This window comes from Synchiropus splendidus, chromosome 1 (assembly GCF_027744825.2).
Source record: "Synchiropus splendidus isolate RoL2022-P1 chromosome 1, RoL_Sspl_1.0, whole genome shotgun sequence".
In the NCBI taxonomy this organism is placed as follows: domain Eukaryota; kingdom Metazoa; phylum Chordata; class Actinopteri; order Syngnathiformes; family Callionymidae; genus Synchiropus; species Synchiropus splendidus.
In genome coordinates, this window is record NC_071334.1 from 23933333 (window position 1) to 23949648 (window position 16316).

The following is a 16316-nucleotide window of genomic DNA, read 5'->3' on the forward strand; positions in this document are numbered from 1 at the left end:
CATCAAGTCAGTTGAAACAAACAGCACTCGACTGATAATTGAAGGATTACAGTCTTCAGACACCTCAATGGATGGAAAAACCTGCACCTCCCGCTGCCCTTGAGGTTTGGACAGCCCTGGTCTAGGACCTCACCTGTCGTCCTCCAGGAGCAGAGCTGGTGGACAATCCACCTGGACTGTTGGAGAACTTGTTCTTCTGCAGGTCCAGTAGAGCATCTCTCTGGCGCTCTATGTCGGCCTTATGGATGCTGTTCAGGGCCTCCAGGCTCTTGGCGGCCACAGAATTGTGTCGGCGGTCCAGCGAGGACGACGTGAAGCCGCCATTGCTGTTGTCAAGGAACCGCCTGGCCCCGCGACCACCACCTGCAGCCAGCGTGTGGTAGTCCCGCGGGAAGTCTGCATCACCAGCTGAGATCATGGGAGCCTTTCTCTTCTCTCGACCTGAGAGGGACGGTGCAAAGCACAGAGAAACAGAAGAAGAGTTTTACAGACAGACATCAACTCCCAAAAGTTCAATGTTTGGGGGGGAAAACACACAGATATCTGAAGCGGCTCGGTCACAGATGTGAATCCTCCAGGAGGCACCACAGCATGAGTTCCCCAGTCTCCACAGAGAACTAAATGAAGAGGGTGATAAAAGCGGCAGACGGATGGGATTTATGTGAATCTCTGGGCAGCCGTGGTGTTTGAATTAGGTGGAACAAAGGGTCAAAGGTTGGCCATCGTTTTTCAAAATAAAGGCACCAGTTTGGTCTTTTAATGCATTTGCATTTAGCAGTCATGAATCAGCAATGTTAAGTATAGGGTAAAAAAAAAGCAGAAACTAAGACATTTTTATTTCCTTTGCTGCGTGTCAACAGAGATCAGCTCCATTTGACTTAAAAATTACTCATTCCATTTTTGGAAAAATTCAGTTCATCTCATTACAGCAAGCCAGATAGTCTAAGAAAAGACGTAGCAGGGAACAGCGAGTTGATCATTTTCAAATGTAAAGATGACTTGCTATTTATGCACTTTTCTGGCTAACACCAACCAGATGTTATTTGTTTGTTTGCTTGTAGCGATTGCTATTCATTGTATTCACTGGGCTATTGATGGACAAGTCTTCTATACATGTAATTGGGTCATGAAAGGGCCGGTTCTTTAATATCTGCTTTAATAATTGTGCTGCCCCTCTTCACACAATTGGAATTTTTCTTTACAGCTAAGTATAAACTTAAGAATAGACAACTTGAAAGTATAACATTGACATGCATTCACTGATGTGTCTCTCAGTCTGCAGATATCAAGCTACATATTATTTCTTATTTGCTTTAAATGACATATATTTTATTTGATATCACCGTATTGTAGTGAAGCTGTTTACATAATTCTGAATCTAATCATTACAGTGAAAATGTGTAATTTCTAATTTTGCGGCCAGATGAAGAGTGAAGATGATGACATTTGAAATAAGAAAAAATCCTGTTCGCGAGATTCACCCTGACATGAAGATAAACACTACGTGATTGACATGATTCTTCAACCATATTTAACAGTCCGGGCGAGGTTCCAACAGTTTGCTCAAGGCCACGTCTAAACATCATTACGGGCTGGCAGAGAGCGCGTGCGCGCATGTGTGTGCATGTGGCAGTGGCTATTTTTCACTTTTATAGTCTCATCTGGTGGAGATCTTCCTACTGGCTGGTGCTTTTGGGCAAATGTACTTTAAATTATTTCCTGTTTGATGTTGCAGGCTGAAGGTTGTGGAGTCGGCTCGAGTGTTGATAACTCTATACGTCAGTGTGTGTGCTAACATGAGCGTGTGTGTGTGGGCATGCTCAGTGATATTTGTATTCAAGTCAAGCAGAATCACATATTTCAGAGTCAAACTACTGCCTTACGGTAAAACACAAATCTTGTGGGGATTGTGTCAGAGAGAAGGAGGATGGAAACCAAATCTTTGCAGCAGTAAAGTGTTTTTTTTAAACGGTTCTAATACTTAAACAAGTATCCGTAGACTCAAGGGATACTTGAGAGGCAAATGGCCTAAACTGTTAGATACCTAACTGTGCAAAAAATGAAATGGTATAGAATCCAAAAAATGATTCATGCTAGCAAGGAACACATCCACTCTTCTTTACTGCAATAAGATTTATGGCACTACATAAACAGAACAGCAAGAACGCATGAATTTGAAACACTGTGGGATTATCACTATGAGCCATGGAAGTTGACTAAAGGATTGGAAATCACGACTTTGTTTTAGAACCTTTTGACAAAAATAAACCAGAGAGCCTTTTCTTGAGTAAATGTTGCGTGTATGGAGGTCCCCCTGTGCGGAAGAAAGCATAAACCTGTTTTGACAGGGTTTGGTAGGTCATTTCCTTTCGCTTTGCTGCATTTCATATCCCATGTTGATGCAAAATGAATGGGAAATTGGCTTTAAATTTGACACAAGATGTCAGTATATTCCAATTCTAGAAGGAATATCCAAATCTTTCAGCACCCTCCGGCTTTAAACCATCAAGCTATCTCTCAGTGAATGTGTTTTATTCAAATGTGAGGTGGAAATGGAGTTTTCTGACACAGTCCTGCTTCCCCATATCCATCCGTCCTCCAGCTCCTTCTCCTCTCATCACATTCTGGATTTAATCAGACTATTAATTACCCAGCTTCTTCAGAAATGAGTGAAAGTAGAAAAAAAAAAACCTCTCTTTCCACAAATTGGAAGCACCATCTCTCCAGGGTTTGAGCAAATTTAAATAAAACCCAAACAAGAGCAGAACACTCAGCCGCTATATTTGGAACAAGAGCTTTTCTTTGCTGAATACTAAACTAAGGTGGGGGTTAGGGGGGGCTCCAACTGAAAAATGGGTGCCCCCTGGAAAATGGAGCAGTCTGCAAGTCATTTCACTCACAAGGTCACTTGCTGTTCTTAAAATCAGAAGAACGTAGTTGTCCTACTGTGCGTGACTAACACTAGATGAGCAAATCACCCTGAAGGGGTCTTACTGTATAGGTTTGACCTACTCCGCCAATGATCACAAATGTCTAATGGGACGCTCTCAGTTGAAACTTCTAATACAGTAATTCCAAATCGCATGTTGTATGCGTCCAGTCCTGAACGAGAAACCTGTTCCACTAACATGTCTGAGTGACAAACCGTCATCTCTTAATCAGCAAGATATTTATCTCATGATACCAAACAGTTGTTGTTCAAGCGATCCATCTTCGAATCCCAGAAGTCTTCTTCTAACTCTAAATAGCCATTTCCTAATGCCGGCGACCAAGCATTAAACCAGGATTTTTTTTTCAGTGGTCACCTTTTTTTTTAGGTAAGAATAATGGCACGAGCATTGTAACATTCTTAGGTGCACATTCTGCTGCAAAAAAAGAGCAGCCATGGGTCGGGCTGCTTTCCTCTCACTGGGCTCCTATCACCATTATCATGTTGCAGTCCTAGCATGGAGAATATGGCGTGGGGGGGAATCTGCAAATTCTGATGAAGCAATGTCAGTGTGGAAAATTGGAGGGGAATAAAATGGGCTGTCTATGGGGCATCAGCCTGGAAAGTAGAGTGTCTAATTTTCACTGCAGGGCACGACCAAGATGTCCACCGGTCCTAATTCAAAATCCTATTTTTTCAAGTTGTTGTTTTGTTCCTGTTGCTAATCTTTTAATTCCAACGCCTCATTTCCTATTTTGATATAGTTGTTAATGATGAAACCAAGTCAACAAAACAATGTGACTGAGGTGACCCACGTGGCACTGTAACAACCTGCACCAGTTAGTGTGTAATGTATTGTGGTAAGGAGAGGAGTCTGCCATCCAAGTCTCAAAAGAGCCCTAAGGACAAGACGGTGTAACACCTGTCTTTGCGTCTGACCTAACGTATGTGAAAAGTATGGACACATTAACTGAACACGAAAACATCTCAGACAGGGGTGAGGTTATTATTAGACAAGGTCGCGCATGTCCATGGAGCAACAAGGTGTTCCCACAGAAGAGCTGAAGAAGAGGAAGGCCCGGACCTCTTTTCTTGCTCTGTAGTCCCTTTAATTCTATGTTTATTCCTTCACATTGTGTCGCACATATTGGTTCCAGAACTGACTGACTGTGATTCTATTAATATTCCTTAGGATCTTGAGTTAGTAGTTTGTGGAGGGTTTTACTAGCTACAATGTCACCTCCAGTGGAAGGTCGGTAGGGCAGAACATTCGATAAGATTATTGGATCTGATTCTCTCTACACAGCATTCATTCATTCCAGGTGAGATTTCATCCTGGTTAGCGTTTCAGTGTCTCAGAATATGAATGTAGAACCAGACAGTCACACTGTTCGACTGTGTGTGTCTGGCCATTGTAAATGCAGATGGGCTGTCACTGTTTACTTACTGATGGATTAATATTTCCTCTATTCTTTATGCGCCTCGCGGAAATTTGTCGATATGTTACATGTTGGAACCCAAAAATTCATGCAAAGCAAGAGTTTCCCGGGACTACTGATGTCTGATGTGGGAGAGAGCGGAGCGAGGCCCGACTGGATATGGACGCTGCAGCCACAACAGCAACATGAACACAACATGAAAACTGTTGCCTATTTGCACACGTTCACAACATGATTTGAGTGCTCAAAGGAGACGACTCTCTTGTCATGAAAGTTTTCAAGCCCTCTGACATACGTGCATCACAGCCACTGAGGTCTCAACATGCCGGGTTGTTTTCCAGCCTCCAGCCTGATTTTGTAATGAAAACAAGTCTGCTTGACTTTATATTGCAATATTACAAGTTGTTCTTTTGAGCCATCTGAAGATTAAGGAATAACAGCGGCTCCTCAACACCAGGGCAAACCGGGGATTTTTCAGAACCAAGATGGGTTTTCCAGCTTCTGGATTGTTTGTGAAAGAGAATATTTTGCTGCAACAGGCAGCACAATCATCTGGGACTTCCCCGACTGAACTGGATGCGCTGCCTGCTTCTCTCCCACAAACTTCACACTTTCAAACACTTCTGCTCAGGGACTCCTGCATCATCAATTTATCAACAGGCAGGCAGCATCAGTCAGCGTCAAAATGACGTTAGATTAAAAAAATATAGAGTCAAGGTGAGTCTGAGGTGATCTGCCAAATAAGGCAGAAGTTCCCGTGTCTCCCCAATGAGACGCAGACAGAACCTGAGCTGGTGTGAGGCCAGACATCGACCAGGGAGAAAGTGCCAGTAATTACAAAGCAATATTTTTGGCCTGTCAGAGCGTACAGCAGACCGAAAGGTGAGTAATCACTATACCCAGTGAACAGAGGGACCGGATGAGTCAGGGATCCAGCTCTATTAACGGCCGCTAATCACTGTGGAACATGGGAAGATGGCCAGCTGGAGGCGCCGCTGCCGTTTTGCGGCGCATTATAGACATGATGACATCATATAATACCTGGAGCAGAACAATAGTGGTGACAAATATTTGGGCGGCACGGCCCCTTGCTGCAGAAGGGATTCACCCAGGCACATGAACAAGTGGAGCGTGGAGGATTCAGCGGAGCCACAATAAAGTAGTGAATCCAAGACCCTACAACACAAGGGGACAACATCAGAGGAACTGAAGCAGCAGTTGTCTCATTGTGCTGCCTGAATAACACCAGCAGTCATAGCAACACTGAAAAGGAAAGCAGAGCTTATTTAACCGCAATTTGCTTCAGCAACAACCCTTCTGAACACAGCTCAAAAGCGAAATGGGCTTCAACACAACCATGAGGCACTTCATTTCACACTCATGAAAGAAGGGGAATATTTGACCTAATATTACTATAAGATTTTACAATACAGTGAATTTCAATTGCCGACCTGAAGTGAAGCACTTTGAATTATGACATCGACCGACTGATCATCATGAGCCAAAACATTAAAAGGCTGAAAACCTTTACCATCCTGTTTAAATATATATATATATATATATATATATATAATTTGTAATGAATTTGTGATTAATTAATCTCTATTAACCGCAGTTTAATGGTATAAGAACATTTGCCACAAGGAGCCACAGTTTTCAATTTGAATGAATTTGGTATATTACTGAATCAAATGATGGACCCATACATACATTTAAACAACAAAATATTGTTTCTTTTGCATCAGTTTGACAATAGCGCAATAAATCACGATGGTGGCTATATTCAAGTTTTTATATCACCTTATTTAAACTAAAGCTCTTTATGTCTTTAATATAATATAATAATTTCAATTTTATAAGAATGTCAAATACATTCAGAATAGTGGAAACCCTGGCCATTGTGTAGCGAAAAACATCCATGAACTAAAGCAAACAGACTTCTTTTGTTTGCATATATATATATATATATATATATATATATATATATATATATATATATATATATATATATATATACCCCTTACTGACTTTTGTGTCTTCATTTTTGTTTTTATCATGCACAACAGTGTTTATTGCAGTGAATGTGACAGTATAGTATATTCCATTTAACAGGACAACTAAGGTTTTCACTCTGCAAACGCTCAATACTTGGCCCAATCAGGACATTCATTACACACACATCACATTTCAGAGGACGAAATCCAACCAAACTATACTCTCAGTTTACAGGCATATCACTTTGTCACTGTCAATCATCTAGAAGGGAGAAAATCTTTCTTCTCAGGGAGGCAGGGGAAACTTGCCGCATTCCAAATGTGATGAACATGAATCATTTATTAAAATAAATACTGAAGCAGAACATCAATGACAGTTCCCAGCCAGTGCTGAGCAAAATAGACTCAACATTCGGGAAAATATTTCTCCTGCTTCTTTTTATAGAACTGCAATGTGCAAGTTTAAAAGCTGCTTTTCTGTCGCAAGGTTTGAGGAAATTGATGCGACTCAGGGAATAAATGGAAGTAATACATCACGCAGTATTTCTGATTCATGCTGTGTTGTGTTTGTATTCTGCTGCGCTTTGGAAAATGATAATACCTAAACCTGAATAATTTTTTAAGGGAGTCGTCTGAGCTCCTTCCTGTGGAGGTTTCTCCACAGCTAGGAGGAGAAGACATGGGATCAAACGCTTGGTAACATTTCAAGTCAGGGGGAGGGAAAATGAGAATTCACTATTATATTAATCGACTTGGCTTATAAAATACTAATTTGGTCAACTGAAACATTAATGGTTTTAACTACACATTCAAGAAGCCAAGCTTAATGTTCATTACTGCTACGAGTCGTGTTTTTGTTTGAAAGCAGAATGAGTGCAGAAAGGACGACTGTATTTCAACTAAACTCTAAGGGCTGGTACGAAAGGGCCCGAGTTAGAAGTGGTTTGATTTTTGCAACGTGCTCTATGGATCTTTTGACTTGAACCATGTGACTATGGTGACAAAATGTGTATTTGACTTCTTCATCATGTCTCTCGTGCCATAACATAAAATGGTTACCCTTCAGATTCGGGAACATATATCACTATAAATTAACTACATGTATTGTGAATGCCAGTGGAAGAGACAGGTTTACATTAAATATATTATCAGTGGAAGCCTGACTGCAGATACCCATTCAGTCAACCCCACTATCTTCATTAACTCGAGGTCTCCTTGTGAATGGAGCGAGTCGTTCATTATGTAACCAGCAGCATTGCTCAGCGGTCAGGAGACTGGTTTGGCAAAAAGTAGAGCGGGTCGAGCAATTAAAGTAAGCGGATGTGGAGCAGCAGGAGAAGAGCGGTAGGGAAATCCAGCCGACAGAGGAGGCAGTTTTCAAAGCCGCGTGTCTATCTGAGTTTGCTGCTGAAATGTTCCCGCCGTCTCGACTGTGCACACGTTTGTGAATTTCAAAGCGTTCCGGTGCCTCGCCGATAACGAAATCCCGCTAACACAAGTGCCAAGTGCTGAGATGCAAAAGAGAGGGATCCGGAAATAACCTGCAGTACTGGGAGCAGGGAAGTGGGAATTTCACCTGCCACTTCCAAAACCTTCATCTTCTCATGACTGTAAGATGGTGAACAAGAGCAGCATGTGCACATCCAAGGAAGCATCCTCAACAACATTAAAAAATTCTGCAGTCTACTTGACCGCTGAGTTATTGCAGATTATCAGCGGTGGAAAACTGCTCCTCAAATGAGTCAGTGCAGATTTTTTTCCAGCGAAAAAAGCAACTGAGGACAGTCTTCAAACACCTCACTGGTTAAACTAAGGTTGGGAGATTACTTCTAAAGACATGCTTCAACCCTAGTCAAACACACGTTGTGTTGTACTTGGATAACCCTTGCCACAACAGGAATCAGGGCCCGTGTATCATTTGTCCATGTTGCACAATGAAACGTCACCAGAAATGTGAAAAAACAATAGGGTTGATTTAGGTCCAAAATTAGCCTTTCCAGTAAACTTTTTTACCCAATATGTTTGGACTACAGGTTTCCTGATGTCAGCAAGTACCTGCACATTCGTGTATGCCAGACAGGGATCATGGGGTCAGTAATGTTTTGCCCTATATATAAGTTCCACGGCTGAATCAACAGACTTGCTGAAAGACTAGACTCTGTTTCTTTCCTCACTAAGAAGGCTGAGTGGATTAAGTGGACAGCAGCTCCAAGCAAGGTTCTACCAAACTTTACCCACACAGCTATCATTTCAGAGCGAGCCAGTTCATTAAAAACTTTGCAGAAAACCACTCATGCTCAATGAAGGAGCTTTTCCAATGATTTGTCCGGGATCCGAACTGAATCTGTCTTAAGCTGGAGGTGCTGTTGCTGTAATGAGTACGATGATTTTGCAACAAACCAAAACACCATAAACATCATTAGCATCTCAGCAAGGAACAAGTGCGATGCCACGTGGCATTGGTTTCAGGTGTTGAAGAAAATGTATAAACATTTTACATTTTCATTTTACTTTTTATATAAGTCAGTTTAGTTTTCTTATTAACTAATCGGATTGTTTATGCAGCGCTAAATGCTTCAGTAGTTCAGAATTACTTGTCAAACTGATACAAATTTGCAAAACACTGAGATTGTCAATAGTGCCACTTAATAGTCCTTGATGCTCTTACCTCTTTAATAGCCTTTATTTTTCAACAAAGCAGCCATAAATCACCATGGTGGCTATATTCAAGTTTTTATATCACCTTATTTAAACTAAAGCTCTTTTAATGTCTTGAAAATATTCATATAAGAATTTCAATTCATAAGAATTCAAGTACATTCAGAGTAGTGGAAACCCTGTCCATTGTGTAGCGAAAAAATCCCTGAACAAAAGCAAACGGATTCTTCCATGTTTGTTGTTGTTGTTATCATCCTAGCTGCGACGTGTCTTGTGCATCAGTGTGAACAGTGAACCAGGAACTCCTGCACTGTGGTCTAAATTGAATTAAAATGATTAAATGCGATTAAAATATCTTAACGCATTAACTACATGTGCTTATTGCAGGTCTTGGATGTATTATATATCGATACTCAAATCTTGAGTATCGATATATAAATGTGATACAAACATTTGATTTTATACAAAGGTGTACTCAATAGATATGCGAGATATGATTACAAAAAATACACAATAGGGAATGTGATCCAATAGAGGGACAGTGGCAACACCAGGTGTCATGCGGTCCAACAGCAGGGTTCTACCCAGGATCTTTTCCCATCACAGGGGGTGTCTCCTTACTGTCCTCAGTGAGGTCCGACTTTAAAGGACGGGATCCTACTCAATAAATAGTGTGGAAGCACTGACATTGCACTGACATCATATTTCACTATATTTGGACAAAAAGGATGAGAAAAACGGAGATAACCCTGAATGGTTGGTTCACAGCAACATGAACAGTCCCACAACAAAAGATATATATTTTTTTTGTTTGTTTGTTTGTTTGTTTTTGGTTTGTTTCTATCTATTATGGAAAGGAAAGACTGAAGTTTGAAAGACTGAAAGACTGAAGCAACACTACGTAGGTGTTACAAAGCCAATTACGAACATTTTGGCGCAATAATGTGTGGTGCAACAGTGGGTGTGATAATTGGAGCAGCAATCATAACTCCACTGTCATGTTGGGCTGCGATTCTGAACTCAAGCCAAGTCAGGAGTGAAATAAAACAAGGAAGCCTGCTTCATCTCCCACACACATATACATGGTTCCTGCTCCTCTGCGTGCTTGTTATCTCTGATTCCCACTTCATCGTGGGAGTCTGACAGCTCGGTGGCTTACAGCCAGCAACACTGGTGTCTGCCGGACGTCCCTCCGGGAGGTGGAGGGTGAGTAGCAAATACAATCTCAATAGTGTTAACAGCCGGCCATGACCTCCTGACCTCTGCGTACTCACATCACTGTGGGTGTCTGGATCGCTTCCTTGCCTTTGGCGCAGATGGTTTACAGAAAAAGTCATAAAACCCTGAGTGCAAAATCTAAAAATGAATGCTTTCAAGAAGCTTAAATGCCTTCAGTACCGTAATAATGTCATCATTAAGACCAAAAAAAACTGTGTGTTATATTCTGTGCATGTGTATAAATGTGTTTTATTAGTGTGTTTTACTACTTACTAGGTGTATAAATGTCTGTGTGTTACCATCAGTTATGCCTCTATGTCCGTGTTGTCACTGATGCTTCGTGTGTCATTGTGAGTGAAGTGAATTTATGTTTACAAGTGTGGGTTAAGTACATAATGTTTCAACTGAATGCTTCTCCACTCCACACACTAATAATAAAAATATATACAACAGCCAAACATTTATTTTCTCTAGTTGCGCAGCATCAATAAGTTTTCAAAAAAGTCACTCACATAATGAGTATTTTCATAACAGTGAAAAAAAGCTGTGAATTTGTACATTTACTGTATATACCATATCCATGTTGGCGGGTGTGTGTGTGTGTGTGTGTGTGTCACGATTGTGATCAGCAACAGCTTCTCTTCAGTCTGGCAAGAGTGTCGGCTCGATCTGGGGCATCAGTAAAATTAAAATTCTAACTCTTATGTAACAAACAGAATAATGAAAGACACGCGGCAGCGTTTTCTAGGACTTGGTCGCTTGGATTTACATCTGCAACACTGGAGGACGTCAGCAGTGACTCAGAGGAGAACTTGATATCAGAGGCTCGATTTTATCTCAGTATGTGTTCAGAGCGGGAGAGGGACCTACAACCTGCCATAATCCATCTTATTTCAAGACTATCAGTCGGCGAGCCCCTGGGATGAACCAGCGAAGCAGTTCATTCACTTTTTAAGTGTCTGGTTTGACAAAATTAATCTTCAGTAAAAACTCAGATGAAGTCATAGTTTAAGGAAAAGGGAACGTCCTCCCACAGAAATGGGTCCCTCGATCATTAGGTTAACATTGAAAGACACATCACGACCAAGACCAATTTAAAACTGGTCCATCGATTTGTGGGACGACATAAGGACAGTTGGAATTCAACAACCAACACAGTAGACAGCGACATCTGCTCAGGGACCCATGAAACTGAAGCCAACATCATGTCTGACCAATTGGTTTTTTTTTGACACACACAAACCTATACATTGCTGGACATGACAAAGTGGAGAACTTGTAACTATCAAGCGTGATACTCTCATACTAAATAGCCACGATAATAAAAACTTGGCATCAAACACAGTCTCACTTGTATGCCTTATATACTGATTGTGGATGTTTAGTAGGGATGGGTATTGCCAAGAACTTCACGATTCGATGTGATTCCTTTTGGATCATTTAGTTTGGGAATCACGCTATTACCATGCAAATGTGAACATTTGCGGCATGTCACGTCAGTTATTGAGTAAAAAAATAACTGATAACAAAATGCACTCAGTAACTTATTTGTGTATGTGGAGTCTTAAAGCGTAAAACACAGACACACAGAACAGAACACAGAAAAACGGCATCTCCTCTTGGAAATATGGATGAACCTCACTTAGCATTTTGGAACAATACCACATCTGAACCAGGATACTTCTTTTCTGGCTGCATACTAAGTTGTGTACAGATGTCGATTTTTGTTGAGGAAAAGCAACTGATGCACATGTTCAGGCATCAAAGCGACATCGCTGGGACACACACAAATGTATAATAATGAGAGATGATGGCTGAAGGTTCTCTTGAGGTGTGAAGACTGATTTTAGTGTGTGATACTGCTTACATAAAGTCAAGAAACCACTCCATTTCATGTCTACATAATGTGCACTTTTAATCTAAATGTATTCTCCATTACAAATGGCTCATATGTTTTTGAGTAGCCAGTCACGGATTAGAGACTCATCAATATTTGTGAGGCTGTCAGCAGCAATGTGCATCTGTGTTTGAGTGGACAGTCAATCTCCGCCACGCTGAATAGAAAATACGGCCACAATTCTAGTTCAGATTAGAACAACGTGAAATGCTGAACTAACTTTAAATTACGCGATTGCTGATGAATATATTTATATATATATAAATATATATATATATATATATATATATTTTTTTTTTATATCTATAACTGAATATGTTTTTCTTTTATTGCAAGTATCTTGTTTGTGAACTTAAATCGCTATGTGTTTATCCTTATAAACGTGTTTATATAATTAACATGCCGTTACAGAGCTTGGGTGAAATGGACAGAAAAGAATCTGTTCTTGTACAGGGTCATTTCATGACGTTGAAGGAATCGTATTGGACCCAGAAGTAGATAAGAATGCTCAACTCACCAGCCAATGCATTGACAACCCAACGGTCTTTCAACCATGAACATTACTAAAATTACTCAAGAGATTATGAGGACTGAAAAAAAAACAAAGTCACCTTCCTTCAACTTTAAGGATCTGAACACGGCTGGTTGTGAAGTCCTTAACAAGGCAACCTCCGCGTCATCCAGCTACCCTATATGTGCTCTCTGCTCGTCTGAGGTTTTCTCAGGGCGACGCAAAGATTATCTTGGTGCAATGAGCCAGAGAGAGAGAGAGAGAGAGAGAGAGAGAGAGATGGAAGAATGAATCTGTCGACAGTTGGAAGAAAATGAATTACCTGTCTGTGGTGGTGGGCCAGTCCCCCCGCTGGCCGAGGTTCTACATGACACTGGAGTATTTGATCAGGAGAATTTGGTTGATTTGGTGAGTCTGCCTGAGCTCACCATGTCTCCCTCTCGCCTCAGCGATAGTCTAATCCTCTCCCGTCTAGGGGGACGAGCTGCAAATGAAGCCGCTCTCTCGCTTTGCCTCTCTTCCTCCACTTCTGCTCTTCTATCTCATCCGAGCACATGAGCCGGCAGCACAATCCCCCTCCCTGGGCTTCCACCTTGCAGCAGATAAGTTGCAGCAACTCCGGCGCTCGTGTCCTCTGCTGGTTTGTGTCGCAGTGACAGCGAAATTCCTTGTCACCCGGAGCAGCTTGTTTACACGATGACACCTCCCTGTGATTTTACCTTATTCAGGCAACATTTGGAAATGCTCATGTTGCTCGTGAGTCACTTTTCCTGACGTGGGAGCTGGCACAAGTGTCAGAAGAATTAAGCTCAAGTCAGAAGAAAGGTACTAAAAAGAACTGACCATGAAGTTCAGACTGAGGTTAAGTTCTCCCACTTGTAACGGCCAGAAAAAAAAAAGTTACACATTTTCGGGTTCATTCTATTTTATAGCAAATGATCAACTCCCCAGCAGCTGCCCAGTCTCACGTGTGTAACCAGCATTATTGATGGCAGGAATTTGAACTGTACATGAAGCCAGTACAACGTTAGAGCCCTCTCCCTCCCAATATCAAGCCTCGTGGAGGAGGCGAAATACTCCAAAGCAAGGACCGTAATGACCCTCACTGAATCCCAGGTCACTTTTGTCACTCACACCTTAGCAACACAGCAGATGTAGAGGTCAGATGCACTTGCAAAGACTAACCCCAAGACACAGGGAAATAGTGGGTCCAGCCCAAATTGGCAGAAGGGGCCCTAAGGATGGAAGCAACAACACCCACATGGCAGGCGGCTGCTTCAAGAGAGCGCCAGTACCTGGTGATAAAAGATGTGTTCCACCAGGAGGAAATCGGACTGGTGTGCAGGTGTCCCAAGCCAAGCAAGGCAGCAAGAAAAAGTGGGATGGTGCTGGCAGTACGAAGATCATCAGTGACCAGTCCCACAGAAGTCCCTGCCCTCTCCAACCAACATACATCTATGATTCAGAGAGAATAATAGGCAGTCCAGTGTGTTGCCCAACCAAACTTACTGAGTCCAGATACAGGTTCTGCGAGGCACTGCAATATTGTCCAATGGCCATGACATTCCCACAAATTCAACCAAGCAATTTGCCCACTCCTGTAAGCGGCATGTGCATCACCATATTCACCTCCACTTTGTTGAGATGTAGTCATGTGCAACGCCTAATGATCACATTTACCCACAAATATTGTCACCAAGGGTCATGAGAAGAACGAGAACGATTCTGAATCAACTCATAAATATCAAAATTCCCATCAATTTAAATGTACTTAGGCTGAACTGAAAAGGGGTACTGACTAGTGCAGCAAGTGCAGCAAACAAACATGGCTGACTGCAAACATCATATCTGACACTCTACAGCCCGATCCCTGTGTAGACATCACTGGTCAAGGTTTTAATGTGCTGTATTAATGAGCTGCTGGACAACTGTGGTCACCCACACACAAACGTACCCCATCTTCACCTCTCAGCCTCCACTCATCCAAACGTCTTTCAATCTACATCCTTGTGAGGAGCTTCATAACAAAACAAGCACACACTACACACTGTCTCCCTGGAAACTACTCATTTCAAAATACAAACATCATAATACAAAAGACATGCTTATTTTGTCATCATTTTATTCATTTAACATATACATTTATTCATTTATTTTGTGTGTGTCTACAATATGTGAGTGTATTCTTGGACATTTCCGCTCCCTTTGTCAAGCCTCATTTTGAAGGCTAAAACTACAAAATAGCAATGTTATCCTAATTGAGTTTTAGCTTGGTTAAGAGTAAAGGTTAAGTTTAGGCATTTGTTTTAGATGGTTAGGTTTACGGAGAGATGCTGGGGAAAGCAATAAGTCAGAAATACAAAAATGTGCGTGTGTGTGTTCTATGGTTTGAAACACTTTTTGCAAATAAAGCATATTTTGTTGAAATCAATCCAGCCTGGAGTTTATTCTAAAAACTGTCAATGTTTTTTGCAAGCTAATTTGCATGTTGTTCCAGAAACATAAATGTTCACACAAAAAAATCGGCTGTAAAATCAGCCGTTTTTGGGTGCAACAGTCTACAAAAAAGGTCCATAAAATCGTGGAAGGACTGGCTTCTGATCATCAGAAAGTCTCATGATCTCATTTAGACTGATTTACTTCTATGTCAACTCGAAGACGTTTTGGTTATGCCACGTGGAGAATATGACCATTATCCGCATGCTTCAATATTGAGCATCTGAACATATTTAGGACAATTTCCTCTTTCCACATGCCCACTCCAATGCTCTAATTCCCAATTTAAAGCAGCTGCGAGTGTTTTCCCTCCACCCACACGCTGGGTCCACTTCACAATGGCACACTAACCCGGCAATGTCTGCCGGGCCAAAGCATGCTGCATCCTCTGCGTGTCACAATGGCAGAAAGTATTAGCATCACTGCTGTCGCTTTCTTTTTCACGAGTCAATTAACAAGATAGAAGATAGCCAGCAACGACACTCACGCCAATTTCTGCTTACTGGACAAAGAAACAGAGGAAGAGTGAGGGCAGAGGGGGGGGTGTAGATGTTGTGAAGGAGAAAAAAACGCCACTTGAAGCAGAGATACGATTAGATTGGGAGACAGTTAGTCACAGGAAGTGTGAAAGAAGAATCGCCTCAGACCCAGAAGAGGCCTCATGTGGTTAAATATGTGGGAACAGGCTCGCGTATCGGCGGAATGAATCCATCCTCACAGGAACTTTAACAGACACTCTTCACAAAATAACTGCAGGTAAAGTGTCCAAACACTTCTCTTCCCCATTGCAATCTCGTGTTCCTTGGGGAGGTTAGGAGTGATCATCATCTCCAGTAAATGGGAAATTGCTTATCACTTAACAATTCCACGGGCTTGCAAACAGACTACAAATCGAAAACAATAACCAGAACGGGATCACAACAGCAACTGGCGTTGAAATCACATGACAGATTGACAAAAACACATTCAATGCATCTGCTTTATTGAAACGTTACTGTCCATCAATTTTTGCTCCAGTCCTACAGACAGGTCTTAAGACCAAAGATCACCAATAACCGGTCAGTGCGCAAGTCAGTCGTTCACTAGCAGGTGTTCTCCACAAAAGTGACACCAGCTGACTCTCACCTGGCTTTCCCATTATTATAATATTAACTACATGGGGCATCTGGACTCT

General features: G+C 41.6%; 1 protein-coding gene across 6 annotated transcripts in view; it reads right to left on the minus strand.

The window, feature by feature from the left end:
* Nucleotides 1-16316, minus strand: part of LOC128762923 (SRC kinase signaling inhibitor 1-like) — a 38626-nt gene that overhangs the window by 19926 nt on the left and 2384 nt on the right. For 5 of the 6 annotated variants that reach the window (XM_053871518.1, XM_053871511.1, XM_053871502.1 and 2 more), the window contains exon 2: nucleotides 134-441. In XM_053871518.1, the coding sequence (XP_053727493.1) occupies nucleotides 134-441 (308 nt within the window). Of the gene's footprint in view, nucleotides 1-133; nucleotides 442-12968; nucleotides 13136-16316 lie in introns of those variants that run through there. The other variant, XM_053871536.1, reaches the window with a different exon arrangement.